A 19,290-nucleotide genomic window follows, 5' to 3' on the forward strand; every position below is an offset into this window, starting at 1 on the left:
CTTGGATTGCTTCAGAATGCGAAGGCCAATTTTGGGACTGCCTGCATAACTGAAGGTGAAAAATGTAATGATCCCACTGTTAATGTAAACTGCAGGTTGTAATTGGCGGACAGGAAGAAGTATCTTTTTGCAGCTAGAGAAGAAGTCTCTAAGGCCACTGCAGCTTCTGTTACCAGTCCTGAGCAAACCTCAAAGTTTGGCTGAAACATGAAGCTGCTCTTGGGATGAGAGACAAAGTCAGGTTCTGACCCAGAAGACCTTTTTCTTTGATACCTTACAGCGTATTTCCTGCTACACTAAGGAGCCAGGGAAAGCTGATCTGAGGCTCTGTGCACACATTACTGCTCCCTGTAGAGATGGACTAGTCCATTGTGCTTCATTCACTCCTCTTCTCCTGCTCCCACTGATCCAAACGGTCCTTATCACAGAATCACAAAATGATATGGGAGACCTAATAAGGTCCTTAACGAAGGGACAACTCTGGAGATCATTTAGTCCAACCCCCCTGCCAAAGCATCTCCACACATGACAGCTAACCTGGATTTCCATTGTAGTTACTGTAAATGCAAAAAAAACCCCAAACTAACTTTGTGTAACTAAAATACAAATTTAAAGTCACCTTCCCCTCTACCCCAAATAAGCAGCAGCCGGCTAGGGAAGACAGACACTATTTTACAATAAATTCCTGTCTGGATTTTGGTCAGGAATTCTGTTTGCCCGGTGCCAATATCTGTAAAAACTGTCAGTATGAAATACATCAATCGGAAAGGAATCTACAGGAAAAGGAAGCAAAAGAAGCAGCTGGAATTATTTTAGCATGGAAAATGTCTGAATTCAACCTAAAGTGCAGACGCTTCTTCTCAGTTACATCATTAGCCTCCATAAAGCCAGCAGACTTTTGGAAAGAAAACCGTTCCAAAGGCCTCTGTGTCTCATTTTCTGAGGACAAGGCTTCCAAAGAGAGGTGTTTGGGGCTGCTTTCTTTGGACTATCTGCAAGGCTCCTCTTTGGAGGTCATTGAGGGGAATAAAAGTTGCTATTAAGGATTATTTAAAAGGAGAAAGTGTATGCTAATTATTTATGACAGGCTTATAAATGTAACAGTAACACACATCATGCTGATCCCACACGGGCAAAGCAAAGATGGCAACTCCTTCAGCAGCGTGAGCACCAATCTTCCTTGCAGTGGAACCGCCTTAAAACACCTGAGTTTCACTTCAGATTAACAGCTCTCAATTCAGGCTTAACTAGCAATGCTCCCGGCCTGGGGTCTAGCCCAGCTCCCACTGCTGAGCAAAGCAATTAGCTATTAATTAACCTATATAACAAGAACCTTCCTTTTATGAGGCTTGACTAGTCCCACGTAAAGAAAGGATTTCCTGCGAGGGGTGAAAGGGTGTTTTCGAACGCAGTTTTCACTTTCCAGTGCTTTTTGCTCTGCAAAAAAATGGGACCATTTATTAGGGTCATTGCCTAATACCTCACTCTGCCACGGAACAGCAGCATTAAAACCCTTCTATGTACATAGCGAAGGGTGGTTTCCTTGGGTGAGCAAATGCTAGCTGTGGAATGCACTCTGTCAGGAAGCTCACTTGGCTGAACTGCATACGTATCACAGCTGGACTTTCTGGAAGGAAAATTGCAACTCTTTGGGTAAAAAAAAAAACTTTGTTGGTGAGCTCAAAGCACTATAAAAGCTGTGCAGAATTCCAAATGTCTCCACCGTGGCTCAGGAGGTGCTGCATGCATGACATCTCCCTGCCACACCATGGAGCAGGCAGAAAGGGGGACAGGAGAGGACAAAGGTAACGGGTGAGAAGGACTATAAAACAATGAGAAGCGACTGAAAAACAGCAGAAAGACACTTAGAACGAACTGACGTAGATGTAAGCCCATCCTCAGAGCAGATTTGCCCCGGGACAGCTGGGAGATGGATTCCACAGCTGGATGCTGGGATAATTCCAGATGCTGGACTGTCAGTGTACATGGTGTGGAGTTAACTCTATGTGCACATAAAACAGTCCAATTAATTTGCCTCACTGCTTACGTACTGGGCAGCTCTGCACGGTGTGTGCAGGGGGTCCAGCTGCACACAATGCATTTCTGGCACACGCAGTAAGTCTGACCTCACTAAACTTTCGCACACATGGAGAATGGCATACGTTCAGGGTCTCTGGGTTATTTAAGACAGCCCTGGAGCAAGCTGATTTACACCAGTAAGAAACCTCCGTCATAGCAGATATAACTCCTGTTGAAGTCTTTTGCCCATATAGCTCTTAATGTAAAGATTTCTTAGAGTCATACAGTGCTTTGAGATTCTTGCAGGCTTTACAGCTCACATTGAGAAGAGAATGAAAGCTGTCTGGGTTTGTTCAGGTCCAAAATGCAATGGTAGTCTGGTCCTCGAGGGATTTTTTTTTTGTTTTTCCTAAATATTCTCACTCCAACAAAGAAGGTCTCCTTGGAGCTTCAGTGCCAAGCATTTGGGGGGCTGCAGCCTGAGGATTTGCAGAGATGTTCTCCAGTACATCTTGCACTGGTGGTAGAAGGGATTTTCCAGTGTTAGATCAGCCAGCAGTGACTTTCCCCGACACACTGGTCACATTAGAGCACTCTCCGTTCACCATAGCTGAGCGAGATAGGCTTGAGCAAATAGCCCACATTGTTTGGGGTATGACCACATATTCCTTTCTATCAAATTGGCTACTGGGCACTGAGGTATGTAATTCTTGCATTAAGAGTAATCAGAGGACCGCTGCCAAAGCTCTTGGCCAGGCTACGCCTACCTCTGGAAACAGTTCGCTGAAAATATAATGGAAACCCCCAAATACTAATGAGAACAAGGACATTTAATTCTAGCAAATGCTGCTATGACTTATCTAACGCAAACAAAGAGAACACACGGTTTCAAAGGAGACAGGTTCAGATTTGCTCTAAATCTGCTGAAACTCTGCACAGCATTGAACTAATTGGCGCACGGCAGGGGCTGCTCATCAGAACAAAAAGGCAGGTAGAGCAGCTTCCTACTGTTTTATCCTACCTGTTCATGCTAAAGGCTTTCCTACAATCTCCTCCTGTTTGGCCCAGCCATTCATCACGGTCCACAGCAATGGCTAGAATCACAAAAGCCACAGGAGTAGGCGTGCTGCTGCTTTTTTTAACCTTCTGGCCAGCTCTGGCAGCATTTCAGCATTTTCTAATCTAATGCCCATCTCTTTCTTTCAAAAAGTAATCATACAGAACCATGAATTGTTTTATACGGTATTGCTCAGTGGTTCTAAGAGAGTTAAATCCAAACTAGGCTGAATACTCACTGTTTACTTATTTCTCTTTTCTCTCTCATTTTAGTTCCACACTTGCCTAAAGGATCCTTTCTTTTTCTGCATTTGATTTTGGACTACTTGGTGGTGATTCACAAATTTCTCATAAGGCTACAGCTCTGGGAATGCAGTTTTAACTGACAAACGATTCCCATTTCTCTGATTATCACTGTAGCCTGCCCTATTCCTTATTGTGACTTCAAATTACGAGCTCAGAAGACTCTGAAATTTGGTACAAAAGCTTAGAAAAATGTGTCATTGATCTGTAAAATTATGGTAGAAATCAGTCAAGCAGCCCTTTCATGAGACAAGTGGCATTTCCTACGAGGTGCAATGGAATGGGTTTTCTCAGAGCATGTGACAATGTGTAAGTTAGGGAAAATAAGTCTAGCAAAACATTCAAAACTCACATTAAGGGAGGAGATAAACTCAGTTTTTAGCAAAGAGCGAAAAAGGGGCATCAGCTGGAGCCTTCTTAATTATAGAAGGAAAACCCCAGTTCTCTGTTCGTTTAAGAATAGGAAATGCTTCTTCCCCAGGAGAGAACTGTCTGCAGACAAAGCACTCTCATACTGCAAGGAGGAAAAATCCACATTCCCAAACTCTCCTTTGAGGTTTGGCTTCTATCTAGCAGGTAAAGCAGGCCAGAAGACCACTCTGTTTTGACTGATCACACATGAAAGGTTTCAAAGTTCAAAATCTCCTCTGTCTGAATATGAACAGAGGCTCTCTCCCTGCTTCTCTTGTAGCAAACATAAAGATTCTGCCACCAGCTCCAGCTATTCCCACGCAGCTCCTGCAGGCAATAAGGAGCTGAGGCTGAAGCAGAGGAAAAACAATGGAAATAAAAGAAATGTGATTCCATTCTCCAGTTCTTTTCTGGCAGTTGCTGAAGGGAAAACAAGGAGCTATTGCCAAAACCCAAACTGGTTTTGCTCCAGGGTCCAAATACAAGAGAAATTACCTCATTCAAGAATATTAGGACTCTGCTATGTTTCCAGTCCCTTGGCTGAAAAAGCTGCAGGTCCTTTGTCTGTTTGGGGATCCTTTTCCTGCAGTGTCCCCGCCTGACAGTGGAAATTCAGTGTCAATCCTACATTCCCCAGGTCTTGCCATGAGACAGGGGTCTCAACAAACTGAAACTTCAGACACGTTCTGCATTCCTGCACGTTTCAACGGACCTTTCAAATGGAGGCTTTTTGAGACTCTTACGAAAGCATCCTTGGTTTGCTCTGTATCACACTGTTCACTTTGCAGATGGTACACCCCGTGGAGTACACAACACAGCGTGCTGCACACGGACACTCAAGGTGTTAAGCAAGAAATGCAAGGGGTTATGATTGGAGAGAATTCCTGCGTTGTTAGGAGCTTTGAAAAGGACTTTTGCTCTACTACAGTATAATCACCCCAGCCTCCCAGTCATGAAACCAAGGGAGCAAGTGCACACCATACATGCAAACTATTCCATGAAGCTGAAAGGACTAGTTAGTAGCTTTAGTATGTACCTGCTGCTATGCCCACACCTAGGTTTTTGGAATTGGCCCATACATGAATCCATTGATACCTGCCAAACTGTATATTGCTGCTGCAGTGATACCAGGTGCATCACGTTGTGGTTGCTAACATGACAGCTGGAAAGAGTCTGGCACCCCAAAGCAGGATGGAGAGCAACATCTACAGAAGTGAAGGGTGATGCTGTGGGAAGCAGGAACCCCTGCAGGCACTTAAGAGTCCCCACCCTGTTGCTATCCTCACCTTAATGTTTGCCCCAGTGACTGACAGAACCACTGAACCCATCCTCCCTCTTTCCTCAGAGGATTTAAGGTGGTCTATATGCAGATATCTGGGCCAGAACAGGGCAGGAAACAGACACACAGATGTTGGCTGTGAGGAGATTAAGGCCAGCTTTGTCCTAAAGTTGTAAGATTCATCACAGTGCCTTGAATTAAAACAGTGAATAGCAAACCGGTCACCGAGTAGCAAAGCAGTGACACTTGCCATCTCGATCTGTGTTTCTCAAGTGTCCACTTCCCTCTGGATTCTCTGATGTCTAACAAGGCTCATGCTGGGGTTACTCCTTCTCTCTCTAGCTGCCTGTTTGCATGAAAGGAATGTAATGTCTCTAAGACTTTTAACTTGCTGTCAAATTTTGCTGAAACTGGCTGAAGTTATCAGGCAAGGGAGTGATGGACAGACACGTGAGTATATTCCCAAATGCTGATGTGAACAAAAGAACCTGGCTGTTTATCCTTAGGCAAAAATTCCTGTTCTCTAAAATACTTCTGGCTGATGTCTGGTTTACAGCTTGACATTCAGAAAAAGATTCCAGAGGGAAGCAATTGGATGGAAGACATGGAGCAAATGTCCTTCCACTCTGGATTTGCCAGGGCCACTGGGGAAGGATGCTTACAGGATTACAGAGTCAGCAATGTGTCCAGGACTCAGAGCTGGAAGAGATGAGAAAGTGAACTCTTTCGAAGGTCTCTCTGGGTCCAGAGGAATGCTGCTTTTTCTCCGAAAGTCCTGCTGGCATGCTAGGTTAGCTATGGTTGATAACAGAAGGCCAGAGCTGCAGCAGGAGGGTGGCCAAGTGACCTCTGAGTAGTGGAGATGGAAGCAAGTGGGAAGCACAGACGAAGGCAGAGTTAGTGCCTGGACATTAATGAGCATCCAGAAATAACAAGGACTCTTAAAATAATAAACCGATAGTTGGGTTAGAGACTAGACACTGTAGAAACAGAAGGGACCTGATATGGAAGCTGTTTGATATTGACTAGATCTGCCTTTTGATGGGAAAAGTGTCAGTGGCCTGGTGCAAACCAAGAACTGTGGGACTGACAACTGAGTTGAAGGCAAAGGGTGAGGGCAGAGAAGGACCTTTTCTTCTCTGCACCAACACTAAAATTTCCCTGGAGAAGCAAGAGATGGAGCAGTCTGTGGCTTGGGTTTGGACTGACTCCAGTTAGTGCTGGAAGGAAGAGATTAAATCACACTGAGACGGACCTGGTTCATGGTAACAGATCCACACAAGCGAGGCAGGGTGAGTGATATTGGAGATGGGTTCCCTGGAGCATACGGTGGCTTTGCAAAGTGCTGCCTGGTGTGCCAGCTTCCTACACACCACCATCTGGGTGCAGCCCCCCTCTTGGGGCTGTGACTGCCCTGCAGTCTCCACTTGCGGTATACCCACATCCTACGTGAAAATGTTTCATTTAAAGTAGAAAAACAGAAGAAGGGGAACCTCCTTCTCTAAAAGAGGTGACAGATGCTTCCAAGATGCAGCCCGAGAAGTGCAAGATGGCTTTCCATTCCTTTCTTGTAGGAGAAAGGAAGAATAAAATAAACAATAAGCTGAAACATCCATGGACGATGGGCCTGGGAAACGAGGAGTCAGAAATGGGAGAGGTGCTTAAGCAAAATGACTGTGATTTAGCAACCAAGCACCAGGATGTGTTTCAAGAGATTCACAGTCTACTTCCAGTTCTGCCACTTACCTACTGTGTGACCTCCAGCAAGCCCATTAGTCTCTCTTTGACAGGTCCCCTCTTGCTTTTTTCCTGTCTTATCTGTTAGATCGTAAACTGTATTTTCCCCCCTCAGGCACTATCTCATAGACTGAACTTGTTTAAACAATAAGCCAGAAATCGTGATTCTGCATGGGGCTTCTTGTGGTTGCTGCCAGGCATTTGACAAACCTAGGCAGTAACCAGGACCTTGCAGGACAATGCTTTCAATATATGGATGTCTCACAACCAGCCAGAAGCTTGAGGGCTGCATCTCACCCAAAGGTCTCTGCTTACTTCAAATCAAAATGCACCACCTGTAAAATGGGCTCTGAAACACCGACCTGCCCTCAGGGAAGGCTCAAACACAAGCTGGTCCTACAAAGGGTGCTACAGCAGCTGAAAGTGCCCGTCAGCAGTGAGACTGCTCTTCAGATTCAGAATGCAACCCCTCAAATCTTCTGTTTGGGAGCAGCTGCTTGGCTGGTTAGTGTGTGAAGCCACTTCACTGCATGTGGCTGAGAAAGAATCACAGGAGACCACACCGCCACGTGCACGCACAGAGCGTAGCACAGAGGCAAAGGGAAAGAAAAAAGGGAGCAGACCCTCTTCTCCAGTTCCTCAGAGCAACATACCAGAACTCTTTATATCAGCATTAACAGGGAGCAAAAATTCGGCCACCAGGGGTTCTGAGTCAGGCAGCCTCGAACAAGACACACATAGGGATTTTACAGAGTATGATATTAGAGAAATACCATTTTCTGAGTGTTTAGACTTCCAGAAAAATAAGGCTGGAGGGGGCTTCTAGAAGGGTCTTCTGCATTAAAGCTTAACTTTCAAATCTCACAATCTAGTTTTTTTGGCTTCTACAAAAGCTATTACTGCCTTAGCAGCTTGTTTATTAAAATGCATTTACTCTTGTCCTGGTTTGAGGAGAGCATCTGTCATCTGATATTGGCCAATCTGGCCAAAACCATGACAACTCTCTACTTTCAGCAAAAGCTTAACTTTGCCACAGTCCTTTCATATTAAACATTATGTTGAGGGAATAAGGGTTTTGGATGGCTATGTAAAAGTAATAATGATCAAGCAGGCTCTTTTTGTTTTTTACGAAACTCTTCTTCCTTCTGTATGTGAGACAGGGGCATCACAATGGCTTTGAGGAGTTCTTTTGAAGGAGATGCTACAAAGACAAATTTGGATCCTGCCAAATACCAAAGGAGCAGTACTAAATTGTGACTATTAGCTCAGAAATTACCTAGTGCTTCTGATTCATGGTCATGTATAGTGGACAAGCAGGTTGGCCTGAGCCTGTGAACCCCTGTGCTCATGTGAGCAGCCCAAGGCTCAGCCTTGAGGACCTCAGGGAGCAGGAGCTCCACATCTTCTGCCCCTGTTGACCTCCTTGCCAGGCAGCATCAGCAGGGCTCCCTGAATAACAAACAGCACCTTGCAGCTCTTAATGCTATACCTGACCCAGCTAACTCTAGCCTTTTCTGGCAACTTAGTAATAGTTAAATAATTAATTACTAATAATGGAGGGGGATGGAGGGAGGAGGTTTGTTTTGTTTTGAAGTCCAATTATCCAAGGATTTAGAGAGAAATCCAGGAATTGCAAGTGAAAACCGAGGAAACTCTCTTTGCTAATTGTGGGGCTATTTCCAAGGCTGCCTTTTCTAACCATGTGATCACACTGTACAATGAACATCTTGGGTGTGCAAAACAGTAGTGACATTGTTATGCCTCCATGAAAGCTGGCTGCTTCTGTTCAGCCACTTGTTTTCATCCTTTTCCGCAAAAATATAGATGAGCTACAGATAAGCTGCTCATTAAAGAAAGGGGTTTTATTCCTACAGCATTGCTTCCTTTTGTCACTCCTATATTCAAAGAGAGGGAAGACCCAAGGAACTACAAACTGGTCAGCCTGACCTTGAACCCTAGGAATGTGATGAAGAAAATAATCCTGGGAACCACTTCTAAACATATAAGGACAAGAAGGAGATGGTGAGTAGATGTATCGATTTATGAAGAGGAAAGCCTGTTTACCCTACCTGATAGCCTTCTATGATGAGGTGGACTTGTTGGATGAGAGGAGAGCAACAGATGTTGTTTATGTTGACTTTAGCAAGGCTTTTGACACTGTTTCTCAAACATACTCATAGACAAACAGAGGAAGAACAGATGAAATAAGAGCACAGTGCAGTGGACTGACAACTGGCCAAACTGTTCTGCTGAAAGTCCAGCTGGAGGCCAGTCAGTAGTGGTTTACCCCAGAGATCAATACTGCTTAACGTCTTTATTAATGAACTGGGTGATGGGGCAGAGGGCACCTTCAGCATGTTCACAGCTGATACAGAACTGAGAGGGGTGGCTGATGCACCAGAGGGTTGTGCTGCCATCCAGAGGGACCTGGACAGGCTGGAGACATCTGCAGGCAGGAAACTCATGAACATCAAGAAAGAGAAATGAAAAGTCCTGCACCTGGGCAGGAGTAACCGCATGTATCAGTGCATGCTGGGGCTGACCAGCTGGAAAGCAGCTTGGCAGAGAAGGACCTGTTGATCCTGGTGGACACCGAGCAGACGTTCACAATGCACCCTTGGGGCATGGAGCACCACCAGCATCCTGGGCTGCACTAGTAGAAGTAGAGATGATCCTTCTCTACTCTGCACTGGTGAAACACATCTGGAGCACTCGTTCCAGTTCCTCAATACAAGGAAGATATGGACTTCCTGGAGTGAGTCCAGTGAAGGCCCACAAGGATGATTTAAGGATGCAGCATCTGACATACAAAGGGAGGCTGAAAGAGCTGGGACTGTTCAGCCTGGAGAAGAGAAGATTCGGGGGAATCTTATCGATGTGTATAAATACCTGATGGGAGAGGACAGAGAATGTGCAGCCAGACTTATCTGAATGGTATCCATTGAAAGGACAAGAGGCAACACACACAATTTTAAATACAGAAATTCCATTTAAACATAGGAATGCTTTTTTACTGTGAGAGTGGTCAAACACTGGAACAGGCTGCTGAGAGCAGCCGTACAGTCTATATCCTTGGAGATATTCAAGACTCAACTGGACTTACACCCAAGCATCCTGCTCTAGCTGATGAGCAGAGGGCTGGGGACTAGACAGTTTGCAGAGGTACTTGCCAATCTCAACAATTCTGTGATTCTCTAGTCTTTTAGCTTTGCATTCCCTCAGTGACTGTAATCAAGCATCTTTCCTCTGCCCTACCCTGCTGTCTGAGTGTCATCCCTCTAACAGCAAGAGCAACCGCGACTTCCCCCTCAGACCTCATGGGATCTCCTGCTCTTCCTCCTCAGAAGGGAGCTTGCAACACCTTTGGGGGCAGAGGGGTGGCTCTTTTGTCATTTGGGAACTAAAGGATGGTTTCATTGGTGTTGGGTAGTTTTTCTGAAACAGGAAAGCCCTGCAGTGTTTCGTGATGATGGTCACACTCTGAAATATCCAGTTATTTAAGCACTTCCTTCATCTTCCAGGGTGCTAACAGTTCAGTCACGAAAGAATCTTTCTTAGCAAAAGCTCTAGAGGTTTGTTCTATCCTTTACTTTTCACCTATGTGTTTATCCCCTCTTTTATATTAAAAATAGGATCATTCTACTTAATTGGAATATATTCAAGTGAGTGAAAATACTGTATATTCTAGTGAGTTAGCTTATTTCAGCACAGACTGCCTTCAAGAAGGAAATGGAAGTACTTGTCCTCCAAGTGGTGGGGAATGTCCACTGACAATTAATTGCTGCTCCTCTCAAATCGTCACAGAGCAAAACTATTTGCTCCTTCAAATGCAATCCACAGAACTTTGGACTTTTTAAAAAAATAGATCTGTTTTCTTAAAAAGAATAATTAAAAAAAAGAATCATATGAACAAATGTAGCACTTACGTATGATCCATAATTCACTGCTAGGGTCTGCAAAGCCCACGGGAGGCCTAGGCCAATTAAAATATCAAAAACATTGCTTCCAATGGAGTTGGACACAGCCATATCCCCCATACCTGCAGGAATGGAAATCATGTATAATCAAACATGTCTCAGAAAAGCCTTTCAACTTTTAAACAGAAATACATTAATCTGAGATAATGCAAACAATTTCCATGGATTAAGGCAGAGAGTTAAGGGAGATCCCATTCATTCCATCCTTTTCCCTTTTGCCCTCCCCATCACACAAGGCCAAATCCACCTTCTAGGATCACCTGAGAACCTCTCTCAACTAATCCTCTGCTGCTGTGGGGACCCTGGCCACTGGCTGTGCTGGCTGCAACCTGCCGGCACTCTTGTGCTGTGCTCAGTGAGGCTTTTGATTCTCTACTGTAACCATGACATATGAGCTTCTATACTGGACTGATTTAAGTCAGATTTAAGACTGATTTAAGACAGATTAAGTCTTCAAGTAGTTTATTCAGTAGCCGGTGTTTCAATGAAGAGCCACCGGTTTTGTTCCCCAAAGCAGTACTGACAACTCAGTCTTCAGGTAGTTTATTCAGTAGCTGGTGTTTCAATGAAGAGCCACTGGTTTTGTTCCCCAAAGCAGTACTGACAACTTTCTTTTTTCCTTAAAACATCTATTGCTGGAGTCACAAGGGGGGAAAAAAAAAAAGCTTTCCTTAAAAACTAGTATCTTACAGTCCTTATGACTGTGAAGAAAAGCTGGAAAGTGACCTGAAAGACCCTTATGCCATGTTCTCAGTAATTCTATACCAGTGATATTTAAATTAAGAAAAATGTTGTGACTTTTGGGGAAGGTTTCAAGTTGACAACAGTGCCAAAACTTGTTCCACACTGTCATTAAGAACCTGTTAGCTGCTTTGTGACAGCAGCATAGTGAATTTCCCTCTTTGTTCTTGTTTTAAATTTCAGCATCAGGAAAAGGGCTCTGTATGTTTTCACATTCAGGACACATCTGTGCTACCTAGCGAGGAAGAGGACACAAGGAAACACTTCCATAGCAGTTCTGTGATGAACCTACCTTGCCTTGCTACGATAAGGCTTGCCATGCAGTCCGGCACACTGGTTCCAGCTGCCAAGAAAGTGATGCCCATGATTACGTCTGGAATTCCCAGTGTGTAGCCAATGATTGTCACCTAAGGAGAGCAAATAAACTGTCAAGCTGTTTACAAGAGTTAAAATCAGAGTCCTGCAAGATGCTGTGAGACAGAGTTCGTTGCTCAGTGCAAACTCACACTTTTCTTTAAAGAGAAGCAGTGACAGGGTCTTTGGGCATATTCATCTCCTGGCAGAGGATAGCAATGATGTACCCTCTTTGGTTAGCTGCTTCACACCTTTCATCCACAATTTTCCTGACCCTAATCTGGAAGACACTATATGGCGGCCCAGTATGCTGTGTAACAGTCTCCTCATCTTGGCTGAAGTTTGCAGATATTATTGTAGACAAATACTAGCTAAGCAGGCACTAAACAAACCCCATGGTTCATTATACTATGAGAATGCTGTACACAGAGACGAATTGACAAGTGACTGCAACCAATTCCTACTGGCAGAGAAGAAATACCTTTAATTTCCTCTTTCCTTTGCTATGCACTCTAGGCTAAACTAATGCTTTTCAAATTGATTAGTATTTTAAAGTTTTGGATGCCTTTGTCTAATGACACCTATTTCCTATTAGCCACATTTAATTGCTTTTCTGAACTCTCTGCATCATACTCAAGAAATACAAACCATATGTTAGAAGCAACACAGTGACCCAGTGGGCTCTGGTATTTCAGCTACGGAAAACTTTTTTTTCTTGAAAAACATCTCATCCTCGCAGATGAAAAGCAGCAAGAAACTTTCTATTTCTTTTTCAGGGTAATATGGGCTATTGAAAACAAAACAAAATAACCCCCCCTCTTCTGTAACTGCTTTGATTACTTCCTAGGGAAAAGCCTGGCATTCACTTTTGCATTTAGTACAAGAATGAATTGTGAAGGCAGTGAAGATTGTTTTGTTGCCCCCCCCTTCTAAGCAGGGAAGCAGCTGCCAGTGCTTTAGCGAGGTATCTCCATGCTCTGTGGGTCCCATCCCGAGACAGACCACGAATCTTTTTGCTCTTTTGTTCTTTTTTATTTATCCACTTCTACCTTTAGGATGAATAGGTAGAACTAAGTTCCTGTTGACTAGAATTTGACTAGCTGTGCAAGAATCTGACTGAATGTCATGCTTGTTTTTGTGCCGAATTCAAAATGTTACCATTCATAATTCTGTCTCTCAAGCTTGCTTGCTTCAAGAAAAGGAAAAGCTATTGAGATCAGCCTAATAAGTTAGCACCAGGGCTTCTTTACACTGCCCTGTGTGACAAAGAGGTGTTAAACTGGTGCAAGTGTAATTTTCTCCCATGTTAAAGAATCTGGGTGAAATTCCCGCCCTGAATCAAGTTCTGGCCCCTAATTTTCTTCTCTCGGTGTGGACTGGTCTAATAGAAATGGAAGCAGGCTTATGGTTTCTCCTTTAAAAATTCAGGTATGTTTCTACATGTTTCTTTAAGCTGACAAAACACACTTCTTTTGCCTCTCCCAGGCTGTGGTTTCTGCTTTAGTTGGTACTTACCATCCACACCATCATGTAGGAGAAAGCTGCAATCCAGAGGGTAGAGGAAGCAAAAGTAACCATGAACCATTTTTCCAAGTGGGGTTTGTTACAGTTGGGCACTGTGAAGTACAGGACAAAACTCAATGGCCATGTAAAGAGCCACTTCAGGATTTCTATCTTGCCAGCTGTAAAACAAAAAAGGGAAACAATCACAATTCTAGTCTGCTTTAGTCCAGAATGTTATTATTTTGTTAATATTAACAAGCAAGATGCCAGTGACACCTCAACTTATTGCTATTCAGATAATGAAAAGACATTCCTTGTTCAGAATATTATGGTGTGATGGCAGAGATGGGAGGGCAGAGAGAGACAGAGAAAAAGTATGAAGTGCCTCCCTGAGACTTAAGCAATGGGTCAGAGCACACTTGCTGCCCTCTCCAGATCAAGTTCTTACAGGTACTACATAAAAAGCAAGTCCTAGAAAGAGAACTGATCCATCTTCAACCACCTAATGGGAGGGTACAGAAAAGATGGAGCCAGGCCCTTCACAGAAATGCAAAAGGGAATTATGAGACTCAATGGACTCAACTTGCAATAAGGGAGATTCAGAATAGATGCTAACATAAGTTCTGTGTTTTCTTTTTTTTTTTTTTTTTCCCCCACCATGAGGGTGGTCAAACACCGGAATGGGCACTCAAAAAGACTGTGGGATGTCCATCCCATAGTCAAAACCCAACTGGATGCAGCCTTGGTCAACCTGCTCTGAGCAGGGGTTTGAACCAGAGATCTCTAGAGGTCCATGCCAACTTTTCCCATACTTTGAATCTAGTGTCATAGTGCACAGGACATCTAAATTACTCTCTTCAAGGCTCAGTTTTTTTCCTTACTAGAACTACAGCTATGCTGTTTGAGTGAGGAGATCTGATCGTGAGTTCCCCAAACGTAACTCCCCTATAAAGGGCAGGACCAGTCCCTACAGTATTCTGGCTTGTCTGCAACACAGCAAATGTTGCCAGCTGTGTCAAGTGTGAGTCAAAGGTAAGGCAGGGATACGTGAGATTAGAGGAGTACAGCCTTCATTGGGTAAGAGGGAGGGACTTGGCAAAAAGGAGATCTCTGTCCTGCAGGTGCAGTGCTCAGCAACCTGAGGCACACGTGGTTTTTCACAAGTCACGTAGCTGTTCTGACTTTCTGTGCCTAGTTAATAGCAGGAAGCAGAGGCACCCAGGACCTTTATTGTTGCTCCACATCAATGCCACGGAATCACAGAACAATATGGGGTTGGAAGGGACCTCTGGACATCATCTAGTCCAACTCCCTGCCAAAGCAGGTCCAACCAGGTCAGGTTGCACAGGAACGTGTCCAGGCGTGGTCTGAATGTCTCCAGAGAAGGAGACTCCACCACCTCCCTGGGCAGCCTCTTCCAGGGCCCTGCCACCCTCAAAGGAAAGAAGTTCCTCCTTAACTTTAGGTGGAACTTCTTGTGTTCAAGTTTGTGCCCATTTCCTCTTGTCCTATCCCTGGCCACCACTGAAAAAAGACCAGCCCCATCCTCTTGACACCCTCCCTTTAAGTATTTATAAGCATTGATCAGATCCTCCCTCAGCCTTCTCTTCTCCAGACTAAAAAGACCCAAGTCCCTCACCACTGCCTTGTCTCCACTAACAGTACATCTTACTGCCAAGCACACCTCATTTCCCAGCAAAGGTAAGGCCTAGGTGCAGATGCATCTGAGCTGCGTTCAGGCACCTTGCCAGTGGTCCCACCATCCTCAGCTTCCTCGCAGCCAGCAGAGAGAGACGGGCCTCTCCAGAGGGTGACCCAGGTTTTGGGGGAGGAACCCCCCCACGGAGATTGCTGCCTCTCCCTTCTGACTGCAACAGCAGTGCTGAGCCAACACACGAGCTGCAGCAGAAGCATGTTTGAGCCCCGGAGTCTCCATCCTGAGATGTTCCCGCTAGTTCCCAGTTCCTCTCATCTTTTACCTGTGACCAGGAGCTACACTGTGATGTGTAGGCTGATGGGAGCTCTCAGAGATACTTCTACCTCAACACGTGTCTGTGATGCTTTCTGGCATACCCAAACTGAGTTTTGCTTTCTGGGAACAACACAAACCCAGGAGCTTCTTACTGGGTAGGTCGAAAGGTGTGTATGGCCCTTCGTGGTCATCATCGTCATCATCTTCTTCCTCTTCCTCGTCGTTTTCATTGTTCTCGTTATCCTCATTCTCGTTCTCTGTCTCATTCCCAGCCACAGCCATGTCTTCATCCCGCCGTGTGCCGTTCACACCCCGCTCGGCGGAGTTGCTGGGGCCTGTTCCATTCTCAACCACGTGCTTGATAGGTATTTTGATTGCTACTTCTGACTCACCATTGGTATAAGTCCTGCTGTTGATCAGCCTTTGTCTCTGTAAATACAGGCACAAATTCTTGCTGAAAGACAGATTTATTTTTTTTTTTTAAATTTAACTTTTTTTTAAAGAGAAAAGGAGGAACAGAAAAAGAGAGGTGTGCAGAGTTCTTTAAAAAATTGGCATTAAAAGCAAAAGTGATGAATTTTGATCAGGTATAACGTGATGCTTGTTTACAGATGACTAGATAAATTTCACTTATAAAACTTTTATAAGAGAAGGACCGGTGGCTGTAGCATTGACTCCAGGAGTACTCCAAGACTAGGGCCAGACTAAGTGCAGACTTAGTGGAACACCATAATATTAAATAACTGCAAGTGATATTCATGTCAGATCAACACACCAGACACCTCCTGTGAGCAACAGCTACAGGTAATATAACCACATAACAACTTGAAACTTTCTCTACTAAAATCTCCATGGGGACACGGTGCAAGGGATGATTTAGTAAAATGAGAAATGCCATGAGGGATCCGGAAGAAACACAACAGTTCCATTTCAACCCAAACACTGCTACAGGAAAAGGCAAATTCAGGAGGAGAAGGGGAGGTGGGGGGAGATAAAAGGCATACCTCATTGATTAACATCCGGCTGGCCATGGAGAGACGTGTTTTGGGAGGGAAGTGGCTAGTTATCATGATCCGGAGGCCAGCCTCAGAAAATGAAAGCTGGTGTGGGTAGGCAGACAGCAGCTCATCCACCATGATCACTGAGGCTTTACGATGGAAATTTCCTGCAGCCAAGGAACAAAGAAAAATTGAGATCTACTACCAGCAGTATCTTCTCTCTGCCCTAAGTGGCTCTCAGAAGAATAAACCCGTCGGATCCAGAATTCCTTTGTAAGAACCACTCCTTCAACTACTGCCATACAAAATATGCTGTTGCTGTCCTTAATTTCTGTCTTTACACACCCTACACTTCTGTCTTGAAATACATCACCAACATGGTATCTCCACTCATGCTCCTTACAGAGAATTAAATCGGCTCTGCACAGTTCATCACAGGCCAGTGTTAGGCAGATCACTGCTTCCACAGCAGCTATTCCACCAACATAGAAATGGTGCTGCAGTAAAGCTGCATTAATTCCACTGTTATAATCTGCATTTCAGCAAGGATATTGGTATCACCCACCATACGTGGGGGTGAGGAATCTTCGGTTGGGACTGGGACTCGGAAGCAGGGAAACCTGTCTTAATTTTTTTTTTTTAGTCCAGTGAAACAAAAAGGGCAGCTCATCTGTAGTCAGAGATCAGGACTGCTTTAGACAAGCTAGAACTCCTTCTCAAGTTAAACCAGTGACTGCGTGGGTAGAGTTAATCCCGAGGATAAGTGCATATAAATTCCAAGCAGTTTCTGCACTTGTTTGTTGACTGTTGCAAATGTTTCATGGCATTACTATTTATTACCATCACTGTTACTCTTACAGAAGAGTATCTCTTTGGCCTTAGTGTCATTTTTTTTCTTTTTGTGAATGAGAGGGTTTCCATGGATTGGGGCAGATAGGTGGGGTCATCCATATTCAAAAAATCAAAACAGCCAAGACAGCTTCTCCTTGTGACTTTTTCCATGCTGGCACTTCCTGCATGGCACTTTGGGGGAACTGCTCCAAACACAGAACTCCTTCTGTTTGATTCTTTTTGGTCCTCTGTTCAGAAAAAGTCTCAGAAAACAAATGGTAGTGTCTGGAACCCTGAGGCAATCTGTTGCAATGGATGCTGTTTGTGACCCCATGCTACAGGCTGGTGTGCACAGCAGCACCACTCGCCTGTCTGGACCTCGGGTGGCCCATTGCCAAATAAATATAGGAACAATCTGCAAGACAATGAAGCAATCCTTTTGTCTTCCTTCCTCAGCCAGTTTGAGTAACCACAACTGTCCAAAACAACAACAACAACAAAAAAATACCAGCAGTTGAGCAGTATCATGGAAAGACACGTTCTGGTGAGATTTAAACCAAATCCCATAATCAGAACTGCCTCATTTGTGCGCAACCCTGAGGGCAGCGGGTAAACCTAAATGACTAAGGCCTGAGTTTATGCTTACTGAGAGTTTTACCAGTCTAGCTTTACTAGTACAGAGTGTGGTCATCTTGCCAGCACAGTTTTGCGTTGAGAGCCCCAGGCTACAGATAGTTGTTCCCATAAAAGCAGCTTCCCCAAACCAGAGCGCAGAGCACTCAGAAAAGCCTTCCCTCAGCAACAGGGCAGTAGCATCATAGCTGGCCTCTGGAAGACTCAAAGGGTTTGGTATCAGCAAATACACCCCTCCACATTTCACGTTTAGTTGTTTACTGTACACTGACTATGTCTTTCAATCACTGTTTAAGAGAGACCTATTTTTTAATTATTTTTTTTTTTAATCCAGCAAAACAAAAAGGGCAGCCCATTTGTGGTCACAGACCAGGACTGCTTTAAACAAGCTAGAGCTCCTTCTCAAGTGAAACCAGTGACTGAGGGGGTGTGTTATTCCTGAGGATAAGTGCATATAAATCCCAAGCAGTTACTGCACGTGCTTGTTGACCGTTGTAACAATAAAAAAAGAAAAAGATCCTCTGTAAATAGAGTTTAGCACATGCTCGCAAATGCTCACATTGAACTACTGCTGCTGAGCTATGGAGTGAGTGAATTTCTTTAAGCTGAAGAAATACAGTAATTTTTGTATGTGATTGTGACTCAAGTCAAACAGGAGCAGATTTCAGCCAAAGTGAAATCCACTTAAAGATGACGTACATAGAAAAGCTGAGGACGTCCAAGACAGCACGTTCAGTAAGAGCATGCTGCAGTAAGACCAACGCCAAGTCCTCACTCTCCCTTCACGAAGGGGAAAGTGCGTGCTAGTGTAGGTAGGGCCTGCTCATTTTTTGTTGCTTTGGAATGGAGTTAAATTTAACTGGAGGTACTAGATGTAAATGGGCATCTTCAGATGGGCAGAGCAACAGCGCCCACAGGAGGACTTAAAATGGCATGGCTTAACAGTCTAAATAAGTAGGCCCTGGGCAAACCAGGCTTGAGACTGGGCAAGTCCTTTCAGCCAGGCGCTTGTCCTGCAGCAAGAAACACCCAGAGGAGGGCTGAGCTGCCTCCAGCAGCAAAGGATGCGGTGGCTGAGGTCATCACGAAGTCATGGCCAGCTTGGCAGGAAGGTTACAAAAGGGCCACTTCCCCACCTATTTCACAGCTGATGAGACAGAAGCAGTCCCCACCGTAGGGCTAGCGGACAAACTTGTAAACATTCAGAATGATGCAAGCAAGCAGCGTGACTTACTGGAACAGTTACCTTTCTTTAGTAATACCACTGTGGCATCGCAGTTGCTGTTATCGTCCATTTCCGTGTTATTTGCTAAACCATTCACCATATTTGCAGAGTTTTTTGTCTTCCTTTCAAAGCAGTGATGTATGGTTGAGTTGTACCTGCACAAATGAAACAAACTCTAGCTGTACCTTTGCTCGTTCTATGTGGATTTCTCGACACTCTTCCTTTCCTAGACTCCTATCCTGGGACATCCG

General features: G+C 44.5%; 1 protein-coding gene across 2 annotated transcripts in view; it reads right to left on the reverse strand.

Annotated features, from left to right (window-relative positions):
* Nucleotides 1-19,290, reverse strand: part of SLC24A3 (solute carrier family 24 (sodium/potassium/calcium exchanger), member 3) — a 163,898-nt gene that overhangs the window by 4,389 nt on the left and 140,219 nt on the right. For both annotated transcript variants that reach the window (XM_014962393.1, XM_014962392.1), the window contains 6 exons: nucleotides 19,049-19,194; nucleotides 16,357-16,517; nucleotides 15,505-15,781; nucleotides 13,393-13,559; nucleotides 11,816-11,930; nucleotides 10,732-10,844 (listed from right to left, as the gene is read on the reverse strand). In XM_014962393.1, coding sequence (XP_014817879.1) covers nucleotides 10,732-10,844; nucleotides 11,816-11,930; nucleotides 13,393-13,559; nucleotides 15,505-15,781; nucleotides 16,357-16,517; nucleotides 19,049-19,194 — 979 coding nt within the window. The remainder of the gene's footprint in view (nucleotides 1-10,731; nucleotides 10,845-11,815; nucleotides 11,931-13,392; nucleotides 13,560-15,504; nucleotides 15,782-16,356; nucleotides 16,518-19,048; nucleotides 19,195-19,290) is intronic.

The sequence above is a fragment of the Calidris pugnax genome, unplaced genomic scaffold (assembly GCF_001431845.1).
Source record: "Calidris pugnax isolate Ruff unplaced genomic scaffold, ASM143184v1 scaffold147, whole genome shotgun sequence".
NCBI lineage: Eukaryota > Metazoa > Chordata > Aves > Charadriiformes > Scolopacidae > Calidris > Calidris pugnax.